The sequence below is a fragment of the Drosophila ananassae genome, chromosome 3R, assembly GCF_017639315.1.
Source record: "Drosophila ananassae strain 14024-0371.13 chromosome 3R, ASM1763931v2, whole genome shotgun sequence".
In the NCBI taxonomy this organism is placed as follows: domain Eukaryota; kingdom Metazoa; phylum Arthropoda; class Insecta; order Diptera; family Drosophilidae; genus Drosophila; species Drosophila ananassae.
In genome coordinates, this window is record NC_057930.1 from 13,321,344 (window position 1) to 13,341,366 (window position 20,023).

The window sequence follows — 20,023 nt, forward strand, 5'->3', positions numbered from 1 at the left end:
TCTGTGTATGTATTTTTGGGCCTCTACATATAGGCGATATGGCTATATATTTGTGTTTTGGTGGATCGAGTATATAGTCTATATAGTGACGATGTCATTGATGCACCACCTTTGTTTGAGGTCGTTTGTGTTTTGGAAGTTGACACACTTTTGTTTCAAATAATCTTACCACTTGATATTTAAATACTTGAAGAAAATGTAGCTTATTTTGCGGATCAGCGGAAAATCATCTCACTTTATAGACAGTCTCTCTATTAGAAAAATTTCCATTAAATGATTTATTTATTTTCTTTTGATCTTCAAACGAAGAGCGATGGCTGATGTTCGTGTTTAAAGATTAATGAACAGTTTTGTATCAGATTAGTTTGATTTTGAGATAAGTGTGTTAGGAAAACACGATCTAAATTCAAAACAGACTCATTTTTCAAAAGCTTCATTTTATTTTAGGCCTTTTTGTGTTGTGATGCTTATCTTAAATAGAAAATTGAGTTAACAGCTTAGTTATAATTACAATAATAAAAATCAGAAACTTGTATGAATTATTTAAAAATATTCTATAAAATCTAGGAAACATAAACCTCGGCAATCCACTTCAGTAGATCAGTCATCACAGCCTGCCTTGGCAATCGAAAATCGGCAAAGGTTTGGATTTTTTCATTTTCAGCTATTCTGAAGGACCTACCCAAGCCACGAAGGACCTAAAAATAAAATAAAATATTTAATATTTATTTCTTTTAATAAATTTGATAAACTTACCCTCATGGCATCCTCATCGGTGGTATCATCTCCAGCAAACACCACACTCACTGTCTTTGGCCAATTGTCGCCGAATTTCTGTTTAAGGATATAGAGAGCAGCCTCTCCCTTGTTCCAGTTCACTGGCGGCTTGGCCTCAATGGCTTCATGGGCCTGATTCGGTCGGAAGCCATACTTCCGGCAGATCTCCGAAGCCAGGTTCTTCTGCTCATCCTTCAGCTCCACGGGGGTGTCCCTGTAGTGATAGGTGAGCGACACCCTCTTGTCCTCCACCCAGGCGCCATTCTTCTCCACCTTGTCCTTCAGCTCCCTGACCATGTTGGTGTAGTTCTTTTTGATTTCAGCGGGCAGCTCGTAGTCGTGTCGTGATCCATCTGGGTACTCGATTTCCAAGCCATGATTGCCGGCATACGTAATGCCATTGATGTTGACTTGTTTCTGGACATCCTTGAGACCACGTCCCGAGATGACGGCCAGGAAGATCTCAGGATGCTGGGCTATCTTGTGGAGAATGGCCTCCAGTTCCACGGGCATTTTGGTCTTAGCGGGATTGTCGGCAATGGGAGCTAGTGTTCCATCGTAGTCCAAGAGAACAGCCAACTTGGAGTTGCCATTCAAGTAACTAGAAATATAAACTTTTTTAGTTTATAAAATTAAAAAACTAAATCTAAAAATAACCGGAACACAGTCGAATTATTTAAGAGAGTTAAGCAAGCGGAGAGATTAAAAGATTTTGCTAATTCGTTATCAGTAGTTGGCTCATTACATGACACAGGGCAAGGTTATACTTTTCTATGGGGACTCTTTGTCCCAGACATACCCTGGTAGCCTCCGCTCGAAGTCCTCCAGGTTGGCAATCACAGGTGCAACATGCTGTTCCGGCATTTTCACAGTTTCCTGATAACTTCTTGTTGGATCGAGAAGGAAAATCAATACGATTACGAGGCCTTTCACTGGAAGGAGATTAGTTCCGTATTTGGTTTTGAAGATTATTGTTTCGTCTTATTATCAACGTGCTGATGTTTCAGAGTCTCGGTTGAAACTGGGCGAGATTTTGTGAGTGCGACTGGCTTTTAAGGCAATAGTTTCCCAGATAGAGAGACACAATCAGCCTCGTGATAAGAAATCTAGCTCTAAGGGTAGTCTCTTCTCAAGACTCTCCCGCTCTTTTGGGTTAATTATCAGTTAGTAACCTTAGTATCTCTGCGGATCGGAAGACACCTATCCCTGATGGATTTCGGAGACGATTTGAGTTGTTGCTTCCCGGGCAGCTGCAGTTTTATAATGTCCCATCCAGTTGGCGGAAACCTCAGGTTTTTGTTGTCGAACAAAGGCAATAGCTATCTATCTTTATTTTCCACAGATTTTTGTGATTCAATGCATTCATATCATGCACTGCCATCGTGGACGGTGCGTGCATTGCCTTTCCTTTGCCTCGAATATGAACTTTTCGAGGCTCATAAAATCCAAAATCCGCCAACCGAAAATCCATAAATTCCACCCACTGCCGCCTTATGACATTTAATTTCCACCCTTTTTGGCTCAAGTTTCCCTTTAATTAGCAATGACAGTTCAAATCGAGTTGTGTCCTTGTCGTCAAATCCCTCTGACAGGACGATAAGCGTGTCCCTGTAGGTGGTGACCAAAAGGACCTCAGTAGCCTCCCCCTCCAACTATTTACGCATAAATGCGATTTCGGGGCGCAAATATTTGTTACATGCACCGGAATTGATTAGAGGGCCTAAAAATAGTCACAGCTGGGGGGTGACACACGAAAAAAAATGATAGGGGTGGGGAAATAAGAAGGGAGATTAAGGAGTTGAGGGGTTTCAGAAAGGATAAGGAGGGTTATGGCTTCTGGCTTCTAAGAGATGTCTCTTAAAAAAAGTATTTTTTTCTTAGTTATTTAAAATTTTAAATAAATTCAAAAATAAACTTATAAATAGGACTTGTTTATTTTAGTATTTAATTTAAACCAGACCACTTTTATTTTAACTTCTAAAAATATCTCTCAGTAAACAGGTGGCTAAGAAAGTGTGTGACTGGTGTCAATAATTGAGGTTTGCCGCCAAAGTGAATCACGCAGTCTGGTTACCCCAAGGCATGCTTTGAAAGCATGCTTCGAAAGCATGCTCCAATGTACAAAGCCACTAGCCAGACCCAAAACAAATCCAGACCTGACCAGGCCAAACTGTTTACTCACGATATCAATACAGTAGAGCTCATTAGATTTATTAAATACTCTTCGATAGATTTGATTTTTCAACTCTTGTATATAGGGTTGTAATTTTATTATTTTTATTATCTCTTAATATTATTCCTTCTATAATATTCCAATTAATATATATTTTAACCATGTTTGACTGTATAATTATCATATTGCCAGGGAGTCGCTATGGAGGAGTATGAGGGCAGACAGTCATATCTGAATATAAACAAACTTGTCGGAGTTTGGAGTCTCATTAATCGAATCTCTCGATGGGCTCCAGCCCAGCTGTCTGTCCGCTAATCCCGCTCTAATTAAAAGACATCTAATTTTCATATTGTAAACAAGTGTCTGTCTGGTTACCCCCGCCACCATTGCCTTTTAGCCTGTTTGTAATCGGCTTAGGAAAATTGGTAGTAGACACTGGTGGTCTTTATAAACACTTGCACTCACTTTTCCAACAAATTTCACTGATTGGCCTGTCACAGAATTTAATTCGCCTAATTTGTTAACTGCGAAAACTGTCAATTAATCCAAATAAACCAGAAATTCTCTTTGATAGCAATTTGTTCTAAATATTTTCTCAACCGATCGAGTCAATGGGATTTACGTTTTTCGCTTTTGGTTTCTAATTTTTGTTTTTCTTGGCAGGAAAAGCTTTTTTTCGTAAGCTCTTAGACCAAGTTTGCTGACTCAGTTAGTGGTCGAAAAGTATAGGCGGCGGGGGTACAATTTATTGCCAACCATAAATAGAATTTTCAAAACAGTTGGCCAAAAGAGACGGTCAAAAGGGGAACAAAGTAAGCACAGTGGGGTGAGTTTTTTCCAAAATGTGAAGTGGATATTTTTATATATTATTTCATAAAAAATTATTGTAAAATTAAATAATTATTTTTTTTTGGATATTTTAATGAAATATATATTTCTTAAATTGTTTGAGAAACGAATACTCTAATATAACCTTTGAAAAAAAACATTTATGAATTACACTACTTTACATTTCAAAAAAGCTTGTATACATTTTAGAAAAAAGACTCTTTGAAATTGATTAAATGAAACCAATATAATATTTCCATGTCCAAATTACCATAAATTAGTGTCAGAACCCTTTAAGAAGAACCTTTATCCTAGAACCTCTAATTTTTCAGCATCTCACCTACGCAAAATCGTTGAAGGAAATTGAAGAGAAATAGAAAGTAGTTGGGGTGTTGTTTTTCACACCTTTTGACTTTTTTCGAGTAAACAACAAGAATGCAAAGTGACAAGATGACTATGACGTTAAGCCGTACCCCCGAAGAAGGGGTTGAAAGGCTAAAAGGTTGGGGCTCCGGCTTAAGGTGGACATAAACCAACCGAAAACCCTGAGGCAGGGAGGCCCTGGAGCTCTTCCAAAATTAATGTTTAGCTCAGCAGACAAAATCTAACCTGTTGCCACCCGTCAGAAGCAATTAGTGAACGTGCCACGGGGCGTTTCGATGTCAACAGGTTGCCTGCCACACGGCCTGTTTGTTTTCTACGTGCGATGCACACCGATAAAGGACCGAGATCGTATATATATATATATAAATATATCCAGGAGGGAGGTCCTGTCGCGCGTGCAAAGTCGTGTAAACATGTGTGTGGGCGGTGGATGTTTGGTCTAGCATTAGGGCATGGCTTATTGCCAATTACATGGAAAATGTTTGCATACTTTACCCTCCCACGCCTCCAAAATGTTTTTCTTTTCGGTTTGTGTTTGTTTTGTTTTTGGGGTCTAATGTTAAGTGTAGGTCAGTTGGGCAGAAAAAAAAAAAAAAAATGAAATTCAATTGCACCCCGTAGTGGGAGCCGGTTTGTAATGGAGACGAGGAAGTAAAAGGCTATCGGATTTTGGCGACAATGTTGTCAAGTTTGGTTGTTTTGTGGGTCAAGTTTAGACATAAAATTGGGAGATATTTGAAGTCTATATTGAATAGATTTGACTAAAATTTAAGGCAGGCCTCTAAGTGACTTAATTGGCTTGAAATATGTTATCTTTAAAACTAACAACGTTTTTTTATTAGCATTTTAAAAATGCATAGCAAAAATATTACGTATACGCAAGTACTTAGAAACATAAGTATTTTATAATATAAAATAGTTTTAATAAGAAGTGTACTTGGTAGAAAATCAATAAATATTATTATTTTTAAATAAATCTTAATAAAAACCCTAAAAAAACAAAAAAACATAAAATTTTACCCCTTGTTGCTTAGATTCAAAGCTTAGCAACATTGTTGCTGGCCATATGCGCGCGCTTTCCGCTTGCTTATAAACATTTTGGTGTTTCCGCTGCCACTTTTTCATCGGCAGCTCAGCAGATGCGACGCGTCGCGGTCGCAGAGAGCAGAACTTCAGTCGAGTTGTTGTTGTTGCGGATTCTGTGGCGAATTCTTTTCCCGGTTATCGTGTTCTTGTTGCTGTTATTTTTGTAAAGTGTAGTAAAAAGGGGTGTGCGAGTGTGCACTTTCTTGCCGAACTCTTTTGCATTTTACATTTTTTGCTACCCCACCCCCCCAGAGCGCGGATATTGCGGCACAGGTGGGGGTGGCTGGGCGGTTACAGCCACCAGAAAGCCGCGTTTCGTATGTGTTTTTATTATGGTTTTACAATGGCAACACATCGGCTGACGCTGCGTCGCAATAAACCCACTTCGATGGCATCGGCAGCGGTACTAGTTGGATATATAAAAGCATAATTGCTATGAGCCAGCGACTTAATGCGCAACAGGAACCTGATGTGTCAACAATGCGCCAAAAAATAAAACATAAATAATTAAATATAACTTTATTTTATAACTAAGCTAATAAATGCTTAAAAGTGTCCATAAATAAAAACAATAGTTCAATTTTAGAAAAATATTCAATATTTTGTGTAAACTTACATGGCGTATGCTTGATATTTTTGTGAATTAATGTACAAACTGGCGTATACTTGATATTCTTAAAAACTTAAAAGAAAATAAAGACAAAATAAAAAACTAATATTTAAGAAGTACAATAAACAAATATAAATTAAATAAGAAATATATATTTTTTGAATAAATGTAAACTGTTACGTATACTTAATATTTATCATCAACACCAAATAAAATCCAAAAATAAAAAGTTTATAAACAAATAATAAAAAATGTGTTCTAAAAAAGAAATGCAGTAAATAAGACATTTTTTATTGAAGAATAAATACAACTTTATTGATCAAACGGTGCGTATACTTGATTATTACAACTGATTGTTACAACTAAATAAAGTCCTGAATTTATGGCAATTAAATTTGAAGCAAAAGTTTATTTCCAAAAAAAATATCCAGCAGCAAATGCTCAACTTTTATAAACACATAATAAATTAAATCAAAAAGTTTTGTGTTTCTGCTGGATCTAGTTGTTTTTTGTTATAAACAATTTTTGACAAGACAGTGAAGTAGTGAAGGGCTTTGGCCTCAAAAGGCTTTTTTTTTAGTAACAAATTTTAATTGAAAAGAAAATAAAGACTAATTTATTGGGATTTTCATTATTTTCTGTTGAAAACCCCCCTTAAGTTCCGCCTATGATGGATTATTATTTGGTTCTCCAGTCAACCTTGACTCGTGTCTGGCAAATGGACCATAACTTTTCACCTGACGGTCTTCGGCATATAAATTATATATATTTTTTGATTTTCTTGTTTTGTAAATCATTTTAATTGGCTTTGATTGTTGCCACTTCCGCTACAATCTTGTGCAAAACTGCTTGACTTTGAAAACGTTTCTGAAATACAACGAATTGCGGTGTGGCTCTCCATCTCTTTTAGTCTGTTTTTGATTTGTTTGTTTGATATGTTTTTAAATTTGGCGGCAAGGTCGCCAGCATGTCTGTTCAAAAGTGAAATGCAGATTTGTGTGTACGAATTTCTATTTATTTCGATAGCCTCCAAGCGTTATCTCAAATCTCTTTCTATATATGTATATATGTATTTTTTGGGAAAACCTCTTTTGGTCAGTGGGAAAGTGTTGGTGGTGCCGAAAGAAAGATTTATTGTATCAACAACACATAATCAGGGACTGCATATTCCACCTTTCCCACCTTCATAAAGTGACTAGCTAATAGCACCCGATACTGACGGCTTTTACTTTGTGGTGCTGGTTATAAAGCCACAAACAAAAGCGTTTTATTGCCATCCGACCGCAGACACTGCCAGATACAGTAGCAAACGTTGACAAACGCCATAGCCGCAAAAAAAAAATGAATCGGAAAAGGTTATACAGTTTGGTCGAATATTAAAATACCCTTACATGTTAAACATGTTAAGGAGAGAAATAGAGTCTATCTAATTATTGCTATTATTTAGAAAATATTAACAATAAATCTAGCCAATAAATCATCATATTAGACTCACTATTATTAAACTCCCCTTGGGCCTTAGTTCAATTGAAATAGTTTATCTATAATAATAAAATAAATACACGACTTCCCTTAATACTATAGTCCCCTACAATATAAAATATTATGAATATCATATAACAATGTAATCCCATTTATTTAAGCCCAAATAACTCCACTTTCATTGAGGGTATCGTGAATAATTCGTCGTTCCGAACAACTGACACAATGAGCAGGGATGTCGAGTGCCCGGACACTTTATGGGGGATGGGGATCATAAAAAGCAGAAAGCTGCCACTCGGAGGAGTTAAGGGAGGACGGAGGAGTTGGGTGGCAGTCATGGGGCTTTTTGAGTTATTGGCATTTTGCATTGCAGACAAGTAGCAAATGTGCCGGAGACTGTCTAAGGCTAAGGTTGTGGGAGATTTCTTTCAATTTGTGGTTTGAAGCGTCTGCGGAAGCCTGTGCGTATCCATAAATTCCTACGATATTTATGGGGAAACAACATTTTTTATTGGTATGAAGACAGGGGAATGGAAACGCGCCGATAAGAGCTTACCATATTTGATAATAATTATCGGAATACAGTGGGTGCGACATGAAAGGGAATAATTGATAGCTTTCCCATAAAAAATAGGCCAGAGAATATAAACTTTTTGTGGTTTTCCTTGGGCTGGGAAAAATAAATAAAGTTTAGCCAAAGTTTAGTCCTTTTTTCGATTAATTTTCCTTGCCGTCTCATATTTCAAACACTTTAAAGTTTAAACAGAAAAGGTTTTCCTTAAGCTCCCTGGCTTACAATTTGTAGCCCATTTTCCTGTCTTTTCCACCCACTGTTCTTGGCCATGACTTTGCCCTTTTGGGCCTAGTCTGTATTTATTTAAATGGTGCTTAGTAAACACAAAAATCACCCGTGTGAGCCTAACTAAAAAAACATTTATGACGCTTGAGTTGTATTTATGAGCCTGATTTGGCATCGTCTGAGTCTGAGACTCTCTAACAATGGCCCGAATGAAATTTCTTTTCGTACATTTATTTTTATATTTTCGATGTATACAAACACCTATTTAAATCGGTCTCAAGGTGAGTGCTTGTGTGGAGAGAAGTTGACCGCCAACTCCTACAATTTTTACACATTTTCGATTTCATTGCCGAGTGAGTAAGTGAAAGAAAACCAATGGCAACTTTGGCTATTAAACCACTGAGATAAAAATATAATAAATTTGGTTTGCTTTTTTTAAAGAAATCTATTACTCTGCCAATAAGTTTTTCTTAGTGTACATGTTTTTATTACTAACTCGCTTCTCAGTACTCAGTATTGAAGTGAAATGACAGGCAAAAACGCGGGAAAAATGGGCAATGGATGGGGGTGGAGGTGGGCAAGTGGTAACAAGTCTTTTTGGAGTGGACAACTTCAATCAACAACAATGAACATCCATAGCAAGTGGCTCACTTCCCATGACCTTAGCCGAAGAGTGGAATCACTAGCACCATGACAACTCGCTTCCTAGCCCTTCGTGCTTCCCCTCCAACAACCACTTGTTGGTCGACTGGTCGGCAGTTTGATTTGTTTTCCATGGAATTACATGCGGCATAATCATCATCATCGTCACTCCGGCGATGACAGCCACAACTGCCCGACACGTGCCCAAAAAAAAAAAAAATTAAAATGGGTGGATGGAGGGCGGGATTGGCCAAACTACAGACACTCCGGTAACTCAATCCACGTCTGGATGGCGGATAATTTTTTGGTGCGCAATACCCGTGGAAGGGCATGTGTGTGTAAACACACAACAATCGGGTCAACAACCCAAACAGGGCCCGAACTCATCATCTAACAAGGTTTTCATTTTCAATGCCTTTGCCAAGGTCCGGCTCGGTCCCGAGCCAGGACGATGTCCTGCCAACACAGACATGCGAGCATCCTGTCATTACCTTACGTAAAGGATACTCAGTGTGTGGTGATTAACGGCTGATGGAAGATAAGCAGTCGGAAAATTAGGGGCGGGATTAGAGGGTAACCCCAACTAAATTTTGGTTTAATTTCTGGGATTGAGTCACGTTTGGGTTTTTTCTTTAAAAAGTAAATAAATAAAAACATGTTTATTTTGTAAAAGTTTTCAAAACAGAGATAATAAACTAAATTATTGCATAACATGAACAACCACTTGAAATATATTCTTTCGAAGAAGGTATATTTTTATCAAGAGGCTCAGACACTTAATACTTCATGAATGAATTCCTGTTCTCATTCCTGTGTTTCCTAGATTCCATTCCTTTCCTGTATTTATTTTCATTTGAAAAGAAGCAAACCCTTGGAAATACATTGACAATCATTTCCATTTGATTTGTTGTTTGATTTCTTCAATTGGCCATCGAATACCCTTAACCATTTCTTGTGAAAATTCTCGAAACTCATTAGTGTGCACTGAGGCTTCCACTTTCACCTTGCTTCACTGCATCCCTCGCCCATCCCATCTCATCCATGACCTCACTTCAGCCTGAACTGATTCGCAAAAATATTTCTGCGCAATAAAAAAAGTAAATAAATAATATAAATTCTGCCACAGTTGAATTGCACACTTTGGGGGGGCGTGTGAAAAGCAACCAACATGAAGGGAGGATTATTACAGGAAAGGAAATACAGATTCCTTGGAAAAACGAATAGCAATTTCTACGTAGAAATTGTACAATATAATTAAATATAAATTAGTGGGACGAGGGAGAAAAGTTTTCAACTTTTGGGGTGATTAAAATCGTCTGGCTACAGACAAAAACTTTCCGGAATCCGGATCAGCCTCAAAGCCTACCCCAAAAAAAACCACTTGATGCTGGGCATTACGTATACGCCACGTTGTGCGGCAATAACAGAGCCCTGCAAACAGGAAAACGCTTCATTAAGCACGCACCGTGTTGTCATGGCTTGCTCAAGTGTTTGAGTTTCAAATCCAACTAATTAAAATCTACGCAGCAAAACTTGATACAGAGAACAGCCACCGACTGCAGAGTTACGATGTCCTGCGCCACAAAACGAGGCAAGGTGGTGCTCGGGACCTGGCCAGGTGGTTGCTGAGACGCATTTGTTTCACTTTCGACATGCCTGGCTCTGTCTGCTAACAGTGCGTTGCAAAATCTTAAAAGCAACTTAGTTTTCTAAGAAATTTCTGATTAATTAATGGCTGAGGTCTCCGTTTTTCTGAAAATGAAATTGATCGGTTAGCAAGTTTTTACCAGTTTTATTTCAAGGTGATTAAGGTTTGGTTGTACTTAAAGAGATTAGAAGAGAAGAGATTAGAAGAGATAAAGAGAAAAGATTATTGTGTTACAAAGGGAGAGTTTTCTTAAGTAAAGTTTACTCAAGAATTGTTGAGAATCGCCAGCTTTGGGGATATCTTGTATATTTAACTTACTCTTACTTGCTGGCTTTCCCGTGCAACAAATAGCCGTCGTCGCATCCCTCGGTATGGCCATTTCTATGGTCCTCCTGTGCCTGCTGTGATTGTGTCCTTGTCGTCGTTCTCTTCACCATCTGCAGTGTCTTCTGGGTGCCTTCTACGCAGGCATGAAACTTAGTCCTCTGGACATGAGTCTCAACTCTATGGGCTCTTTGATGGCCATACCCAACGGCATTGGTGAAATCACGGGTGTGATCACGCCATACATGGTCGAGGAACAAAAAAGTTAAAAAAAAAAAATATACCACAAAAAATTATAAAATATTTACAATAGCAAGAACAACTACAATAAACAACAATAATTACAAAAACAAGAACAATAACAAGAAACGAAATTAAAAACAAAATTTACAAAAAAAAAAAATAATTATTTTCAATTTTCAGGCTTGCTTAAGTGCAACCTATGAGAATCGAGGAGGAGGGCGCTATTTGTTAAATTAATTTTTTTAATTTATTCATTAAATTTCTGCTAAATAATAAGATCTTCAGCAATGTTATTATATCCAAACCAACGGTAAATCGTTACTCTTCATTGCTAATCGACTTCATTAGACCCTTTAAACTCGGCAACGGAAATATGAGTGTTTACATTTTCAGATTTATAATTTGTAACAAAACACGTTTTCCTTTCAAAATTATAGAAATATTTAGTTGTTTTGCAAGCTTCTTAAGCTTTTACACCCAGGCAACTATATTTCGGATTATATAGTACAGTTTCATGGCTGATAAAATAAATTAAAAACAACATAACTAAAAGTTCCAGCTTCCATAATTGTATACGTATCCATAGTTTAATTACACAATTGATGGAGCTATTCCAATCGGAAGGGGGAAGATAACCGTAAAAGGGGGAAACCACGGAAACACAAATTTTCAAAGGGGTACCCCTTGGAAAAAATCGAAAATTTTGAAAGTGTCTTTTAAGCAATTCCTGTAATGAGGAAAGACGGTACTAAATTCGCTGATTACAGAATGGTGTGCTGATCCTGGATCGGATAGAAATTGGTGGAGCTATGCCAATCGGCAGGGGGGAAAAATATTCGACAAGGGGGAAATGGCGGAAACTTTAAATTTCATAGGGGTATACCCCTAATTAATAAACTATGAGTATCTACATAAATAAGCTCACAGTAATCGAGATTCTACGCTTTCTCAACCTGATAAGCTTTCAGACGAGTTCGATGGAAATGCCCACTATCTTAGCTATCTATCATCAGGAGTTCTATTTATAATCCAGCTATGAATACCCCCAACTAATCATGCTCACTGCCAATGGTTGTCCTTTTCAATCAGCCAATATTAATCAACCATTTTCATGACTTTCTGGTGAAATAATTTGCCCCATTTTATGGTACCGCACTTGTCAGCCAAATAACTCATTTTGCTGGCACGTGTCGTTGAACCGAGCTAAGTACTTTCCCCAACACTCTAGCCCATTATCGAGAACTTATCAATGTTTCACTTCCGAAGGACACAAACGAGAAAATATCGTCCTGTCTGGGCCAAGTGATAATTGATGTTTTATTGTTGTCACTTGTTGCTCCGTCCTCTTCTGTTGTTTATGGTTATATGTGTCGGCAACTATATTTTGAAGTACTTTGACATCCTGCGCTAATCGGCTGACAGGGTGCGGCCTTAAAATAATGACCATGGCCGTGTCCAAGGTCTGAGACTTCTGTTTTCCTTTTTTTTCTGTAGTGTCTGCGGCTGTTTCTGGAGGACAACGCAGAAAGTGTCCAATAAATGTTTCATAGTTGTCGGTTGCTGCTGACATTGTTGACCTTATCAAAAGTACAAATACACTTACTGCCACACCACATCCTACATATATCCTGCGTATATCCTATACGCTTCATGGGTGCGTCCATGGGTGGCTATAAAAAAAACACACACGCCCTGAGCGTCTTTTGTTGAGGGGTCCTGCTGGGGTTTTTGCGATTGGATGCACTAAAACAAAAGTCTATTTTTGATATAAATTTTCCAAACTTTTTTGGGCACTTTGTCTACTTGGAAATTATTTAAAATATTTTATTGATTTTATGGCAAGGAAGAATGTAATTAAAACCAGAACTTTGTAGGCAACAAAGCCTGAAAGACACCCCGAAAATGCACTTTGAACATTTTATATATTCTCTTATTTAAAAATTCCGGTAAAGCTTTAAAGCTTATTGTAAATTATAAATCAAATTTTCCAAGTGTGGCATTTCTGCTTTGCCATTTTTCCTTCATCTTGTCACTCTTAAAATATGCAATAATGCTGGGAGTCTTTGGCCAAAATAAGAATGCGACCTGGTCTAGTCCCAGACTTTGGCCATAGACCAATTTTGATGTGGGTTACGAGGGCAAGAGCCGGTCAACAACAGCATCAGGAATCCGGGCGAACAAAGGTTATGTCAGTCATTCCCGGCAGACATATTGTTTCGGAAATACGACACCCTTAAAACCCAAAAGCCCCCAACCCAATTTTCTTTAATATTTATCACTGTGGACGGAAGTCCACGAGGTGACGACCTGCATGCCTAGGCGTGCGCGAGGAAACTCTATATATAGCCGAAGAATTAAAAATTTTCTGTAGGCAACCGATCTAAATGAATGATATACCAATCGAAAGGTATTGTTTCAATTAGATAATTTTTGTCGAAACATATTCCAAAAGTTATTTGGTTTGGGAGAAATTAGGGTGAAAGTAAAAAAAAATTTTATCACTAAAGTGGGGCTGGTGGACACATTTTAGTCCCCAGATAGAATATTTTTATATATTCGCATTCTAGAGCTAAATACACGTCGATTGGTACCTCAATCGACCCGATCCGACATTTCATTCAGTTCACTTTCCACACATGTTATATTTGACCAACATTGAACATATTGAATTATTTTGCCCAAAGAGTAATCTGTACCAAGTCCCATCTTTCTTACTTAAAAAACACCAAAGTTTGCCAATTCCGATCGTTGTATGACAGCTAAAGGATATAGTCGGCCGATCCTTATGAAATTTTGCACATAATATATGTTGGTCAAACATAACATGTGTGGAAAGTCCCAACCCTCTATCTTAAAAAACAACGAAGTTATGGCATTTCCGATCAATCAGTTATATGACAGCTATAGGATATAGACGGCCGATCCCGGCCGTTCCGACTTATGTACTGCCTGCAAAGGAAAGAAGGATGTGTGCAAAGTTTCAACTCGATAGCTTTAAAACTGAGAGACTAGTTTGCGTAGAAACAGACAGACAGACAGACAGACAGACAGACAGACAGACGGACAGACGGACAGACGGACATGCTCATATCGACTCAGGAGGTGATCCTGATCAAGAATATATATACTTTATAGGGTCGGAGATGTCTCCTTCACTGCGTTGCACACTTTTGACCAAAATTATAATACCCTCTGCAAGGGTATAATAAAAAAGAGCTTAAAAAAAGTAAAACATAATCATTTTGCCTCAACTAGGATTAGAACTCAGGCCCTACCGTGTTAGAAACAACAACGCTCTCCACTCGGCTAATCTCGAACTTCGTTGCTTGATGGCAAATTTTGATGTGTTAATAAGAAGAATGCAAAATTTTATGAGTAGAAAGCTTTATATGCATATGCCCCCACTGAGCATATAATGCATATAAATTTACTTAAATTACGTGTTTCGGTCAAATCATGGATTAAAAGCTAAAAAAAAAACCAGGCAAACCAACTCCGCCAATACTTTTCTAATATTTATTATTTTATATCGCACACCCAAAATAAATTGTTACATTCAACAATTGGTTTAACTAGAAAAACTGGAAAAACGAAATTTCCAGTTTTTTTTTAATTTTTTATCTTTGCGCATTTATTTTAGATATAATACATGTTTATTATATTATTGATCGGATATGCAATAACTTGGTTTTTTTTATAAGTTAGAAGGATGGAACTTAGTACAGATTGCATTTTGGACAATCTTATCCGATTTGCAAAATTTTATTAGGATAATTGGCTTAACTTTGTTGTTTTTGAAGCTAGAATGATGGGACTATCTATGGTTTCCGTTTTGGGCAATCTAATCCTATGTTTCATAAGAATCGGCCAACTATATCCTATACCTGCCATATAACTGAAAGATCGGAAATGGCACAACCATTCTATTTTTAAAGATGCTTGGGGCTGTTTACAATATTTTTATTAGAAATTTTGTTGATGGTGAAATTCTCATAAGGATCGGACAACTCTATAGGATCCGATATATATAATAATAATATAAGCTTCTGCTTAACTGCAAGGGTATATCAAATTCGGCTCCGCTTGAAGTTAGCTTTCCTTTCTAGTTTTTTTTTATAATTTATTATATAGTGGAAATCTCATAAGGATAGGCCTCTCATCTGTTAATTTGTTAAAACAATTTGGTTTCCCACAACTATGAAACAATTTTGGATTTTAAATACATTTTTGAGCAAATTTTTAATTAAAATTTTTAAACTAACCAAATTCCAAAACCTTTGTAAATTAAAAATACGTATAACTTCAGAGCCACTGAAGCTATCGAAAAATTCTTTACGTCTTTGGAAAGGTTTTTAATTATTCCACCTTCTTGAATGTCAAAATCTATAGAGTTAAGAAAAAAAGAGTTTTGATGTTTATCCTTACAATTAAAGTATTGCTAACTATGTGAATCGCCTGTCCAGAGGTTACTTCCATATACATATATTCTATATATTATGCGTTCTGTTTTAAATAATTGAAGATCAATATATACAAAAAAACAACTGATATCATATAAAAAAACCTCTTGACGAGGTAAAGTACCGGTGACGAACCTGCATGCGAAACCCAAAATATCTGATATCAATTTTAGTGACGAAAATATGCTATATAGGTGTACAAAATTGCATATAAAAAATATTCTTGTTCGGCACGTGCAAGAAAAACAAAAACAAATCAGTCACGTGCCGAACAAGAATATTTTTTATATGCAATTTTGTACACCTATATAGCATATTTTCGTCACTAAAATTGATATCAGATATTTTGGGTTTCGCATGCAGGTTCGTCACCGGTACTTTACCTCGTCAAGAGGTTTTTTTATATGTACCCTATGATGACACTTATTAAATGGGTATAATAGTTTTGTATTTAACTGGAATTTTAAGATTATTTTTTAATAGAAAATATTAAACGTAAATATTATAAGATTTGGTTAAAAAAGTTTAGAATACATTTATTTTAAAGGGTATATCTATATTCCACTCTTTATATCCTTTTCTGACTTAAGTATTTAATACTATTTTGCAGACAATTGTTCCTTGGTCCTGCCATGAATGCCACCTCGCCAAAGTCATCTCTGGTCAAGTTGGGCCTTCATACCAACAAACAAAAGACGCTCAAGGTTATGGTTTTGGGCCAAAGTGGCGTGGGAAAAACGGGTAAGTGAAGTGAAAATCCTCAACTTTCTTCTGAATAGAAACTTAATAGATTATCCCCACTTAGCCATGGTGGTGCGTTTTATCACACGTCGGTTCATTGGCGAATATGATCCCAATTTGGAAAAGATATACACCTGCCAGACCACCCTGGACAAGGAGCAAATTCAATTTGACATTCTCGACGCTACCGGCCATCTACAAGTGGGTCTCAAGTATTCCTTTTAAATACTCTTTAAATATAAAATAAGTGGCTTTATTTAACAGGAACTAGATGGTGTCACTCTCGAGTCCAACATCCGGTGGGCGGATGCTTTTATACTGATGTACTCCATTACGGATAAGTGTTCCTTTGACGAGTGCAGTCGCCTCAAGTTCCTTATTAATTACAACAAACGAAGACGCAAGCTGGGCTCTGCCAGTAAAGTGGGTATTTAAATTTTTATATTTTTATATTTATAGCTTACATTTTTATATTTTTAAGGACTGCACTTTGGATATTCCTGTAATTCTGGTGGGAAATAAAACAGACCAGCCAGGTGACAGGATGGTTACCTTGGAGGAGGGTCAGCGCCGTTTCAGGGAATTGTCCTGCGCCTGTTTCCATGAGATTTCAGTCCGAGAGAATGTGGACCAGGTGGGCTATAAAGCTTTCCAGGCTTTTCTAAAGAAACTCACTCACAAATTCTTCCTCATCAAGGTCCAGAATGTATTCCGAGATGTGTTCCGATTCTGGCGTGTCTTCAGCAAATTCCCAAAGCTCAAACGTTCCACCAGCGATGTGGCCAATTCGGCGGACGGTATCCTGACTCCCGATTCGGGTTCCTGTTCCTTCTATGATGCCTCCTCGCTGGGAGCTGGTCGTCGTTCGTTCCTGGTCATCGGGAGTGCATGTCTGGAGGAGAGCAGCGGTGACCATACTGAGTCCACGGATGAGATTGCCAGCAGTAGCTTGAGCAGTTCACGCAGCGATATCGACGCCCCCTTCCGGAGTCGAGCCTCCACGGATGGAACCCTCTTGTCCCGACCACGGAGATGGCGATATCCACCGCCGGGATGCCTCCTGCCGCACACAAATCGAGTGGAGCGGAGGATGAGCATTTCCACCAGGGGCAGCAATGCCAGCTACTAATTGGGATTTAGTCGGGGGTTGACGGGGAAGCCGAGAGAGCTTAGTTAGTCAATATGTAGTGACAAATATATAGCTAGATGTTATGATGGACTTAAAAGGGGTTTCACTTAAAGGATAATGGAAGGATAGTAGGGAAATTGAAAACAACAACTTCTTCAATGATGATGTATTTTTTGAACAGTAATTACATAAACATAACCAATCGCAAAACCTAGTCATCGTCGATTTTAAGCAAATACTCTTCGGCGCGTAGAGCCAGTTCCCGGATATTTCTGAGGCAACCGGCGGCTGCCAATTGGAGCTCCTTGTTGGTAGAACCAATACACTCCAGCAGGAATGGAACCACACCGCTCTGAAAGTATTAAAAATATATAATAAAGTAATAGAATAAAAAAATCGTGTCTCTTGGTACTCACTTGGTGCATGGTGATGCAGTTCTGCGGATCCATTGACAGCTTCTCCAAAGCCATGGCCGTGCTGCGATGCACGAGAGGATTATCACTGGTCATGTAGGTGACAATTGGCGTCACAGTGCGTAGGCGTCCCAGTTCCTCCGTATTATTGCCGAAGGTGGCACATGCAGCCACGGCAGCGGCCAGATTCATTCTCAGGAGATCATCGGTTGTCTGGACAAGATCGGCCAGCTTATAGATGACCCTCAAGTCGGTTAAGATGGCCAGATTCGTTTGATCCTGGGCGATAGTGGCTATGGCGGCGCAAACAGCCGACAAGACCATTATGTCCTTGGACTTAAGGAGACCCACCACCAGTTCCATGGCTCCCACTAAGCTCCTGACCAGTTCGGCGGAATCATTGGCATTGCGGACACAAGGACATATGGCATAGGCGGCATGGGCCTGGACTTTGGTACTGGTATTTTTCAGCAAGGACCAAATCAAACGCACTGCATCGAGTTCCTCCAGGTCTCTCATACTGTCCGGATCCTCGGCACATTCCTTGAGACCCTTGGCCAGATTTTCTAAGAGCGGGGCATGGGAGCTGTTGAGTAAGGACACCATAGATGCCAATCCTCCAGCGGAGCGAAGTTGCTCGCGATTATTTTGGAATCTCAAGCACTCGGATAGTGCTCCCGTGACGTTGGTCAGGACCTCATCGCATTCGTCATTCAACAAGGCCACCAAGTGGTTGACAGTTCTCAGTTGGTCCATAACCTTCACATTGGCATCCGTCACGGCACACATCCATATGGCCCCCGTGGCTCCTCTCAGCAGTGGCTTGTTGTCCCTCAGGTTCTTGTCCTTGATGATGGTAACCAGTGGCTCCAATCCTCCAGCTTCTCTCACCAATTCCCTGGTATTGGGATCAAAGGCGCACTTGTAAATCGCCGTACTTCCCTCCATTTTTAGTTCCGTGTTCTCCGAATGCAAATGGCTCACAATGTCCGGAATCATGCCCTCCGTGGTGATTGCCAGTTGGAATTTGGGTTCCGAGGAACATTTTCTCACAGTGCCCATAATGGGTATCACCACATCGATGTGGACGGATTTCAGCAGCTGGGCCATCAACGGTACAATTCCACTCTTTCGCATCTGTTCCATATTGTGCTTGGAGTCGGCCAAAGTCCAAAGGGCACGGGCACCGGCTCGGGTCATGTCCAGGGATTCCAGGTCATCGGCATTCAGTTGGTCACGGGGAGTCTTCAAAATACTAACCAGTTGGGAAATGGATCAACAGTAAAGTTTATAATATTCCACAATAAAAACCCACCTCAGCTTGATGTCAATGAGATCCACCAGCTTGGGAATCCCGCCACAAGTCCTCACATACTTCCTGGCCAAACGGACTTTGCACACATTCGCCAAGGTCTCGGCCGCCATGGTCTTGAGATCCTTCATGGAGGAGTTGAGGATGTCCACGATGAGGGGTATACCATCCAGATCCACAATGGTCTTCCGGATATCAATGTTCAGGGTGATATCCGAGAGAACGGTGAGGGCGCCCAAACAGCACTTGGTGTCGCTGCACTCCAGGATGTTGACCAGGACATCGAGGCCGCCGATGTCCGAGATGGCGAACTGGTTGATCTGGGTGCTCAGATCGTAGTCCTTCAAGCAGCACAGCGATACTATAGTGGCCGTCTGATTGCCCGCCTTAATATACTTGACCAGTTTCTGGATGTTGTAATAATCGGCCGGAATTTCGGCGGCTCGCGCCACTTCCTTCCACCGATCCTCCTCGTCCGTGGACGACTCCACCTCCGTGGTGTCCGAGTCCTCGGCCACCACCTGCCGTTTGTCCTTCGAGAACCGATTCGGGCAGGAACCGCATTGTTCCCGGACCTTACCTTTCCGGTTCTGGCCTTGATGGGCAATCATTCTTCGATCTGAAAAGAGGCTTCCCTAAAATAATCACTATCCGATGTGTGGCCAAATCCTTTGGGGTATGTATCGGAATTTATGGGTGTTTCAGTGTGGGACGGAATTTATGGGTTACTCAATTGATTTAATACGGAGTGTTGCTAGGGTTACGAATGGAAAATTTGAAATTGCCTCCGATTTATTTTGAGATATCGATAATTCCCCGGGAAATTTGGCTCATAAGCGGTTTCTTTATGAAACAAAGGAATAAATTCAGATTTCTTCTATTATTAGATTTTAGTTTAAATTATCCATTCAGGTGCTTTCTAGCCTTTGGACAGGTGCTTTCCTTTAGTCTTTTAATTGAAAATAATTTGAT

At 39.1% G+C, this 20,023-nt stretch overlaps 3 protein-coding genes across 4 annotated transcripts; 1 reads left to right on the forward strand and 2 right to left on the reverse strand.

Moving 5' to 3' along the window:
* Nucleotides 1–417: 417 nt before the first annotated feature.
* LOC6498661 (trehalose-phosphate phosphatase) lies at nt 418–2,067 on the reverse strand. Of its 2 annotated transcripts, XM_032455197.2 has the most exons (4): nt 1,950–2,067; nt 1,577–1,709; nt 757–1,378; nt 418–698 (listed from the first exon to the last, which is right to left on the reverse strand). In XM_032455197.2, exons 2-4 carry the CDS (start codon nt 1,639–1,641, stop codon nt 564–566), a joined length of 822 nt encoding a protein of 273 aa, XP_032311088.1. In that variant the 5' UTR covers nt 1,642–1,709; nt 1,950–2,067; the 3' UTR covers nt 418–563. The 2 variants fall into 2 exon arrangements, with proteins under 2 accessions (XP_032311088.1, XP_001963267.1); XM_001963231.4 differs by having other exon boundaries at nt 1,577–2,025.
* A 3,206-nt stretch (nt 2,068–5,273) lies between these two features.
* On the forward strand, nt 5,274–17,486 carry LOC6496855 (ras-related and estrogen-regulated growth inhibitor). Its single transcript, XM_001963230.4, has 6 exons — nt 5,274–6,184; nt 16,067–16,197; nt 16,262–16,398; nt 16,462–16,620; nt 16,679–16,831; nt 16,895–17,486. The coding sequence occupies exons 2-6, from the start codon at nt 16,089–16,091 to the stop codon at nt 17,324–17,326; spliced, it is 990 nt and encodes a 329-aa protein (XP_001963266.1). The 5' UTR covers nt 5,274–6,184; nt 16,067–16,088; the 3' UTR covers nt 17,327–17,486.
* LOC6498660 (armadillo repeat-containing protein gudu) lies at nt 17,478–19,824 on the reverse strand. Its single transcript, XM_001963229.4, has 3 exons — nt 19,055–19,824; nt 17,743–18,994; nt 17,478–17,678 (listed from the first exon to the last, which is right to left on the reverse strand). Exons 1-3 carry the CDS (start codon nt 19,660–19,662, stop codon nt 17,538–17,540), a joined length of 2,001 nt encoding a protein of 666 aa, XP_001963265.1. The 5' UTR covers nt 19,663–19,824; the 3' UTR covers nt 17,478–17,537.
* Nucleotides 19,825–20,023: the final 199 nt, after the last annotated feature.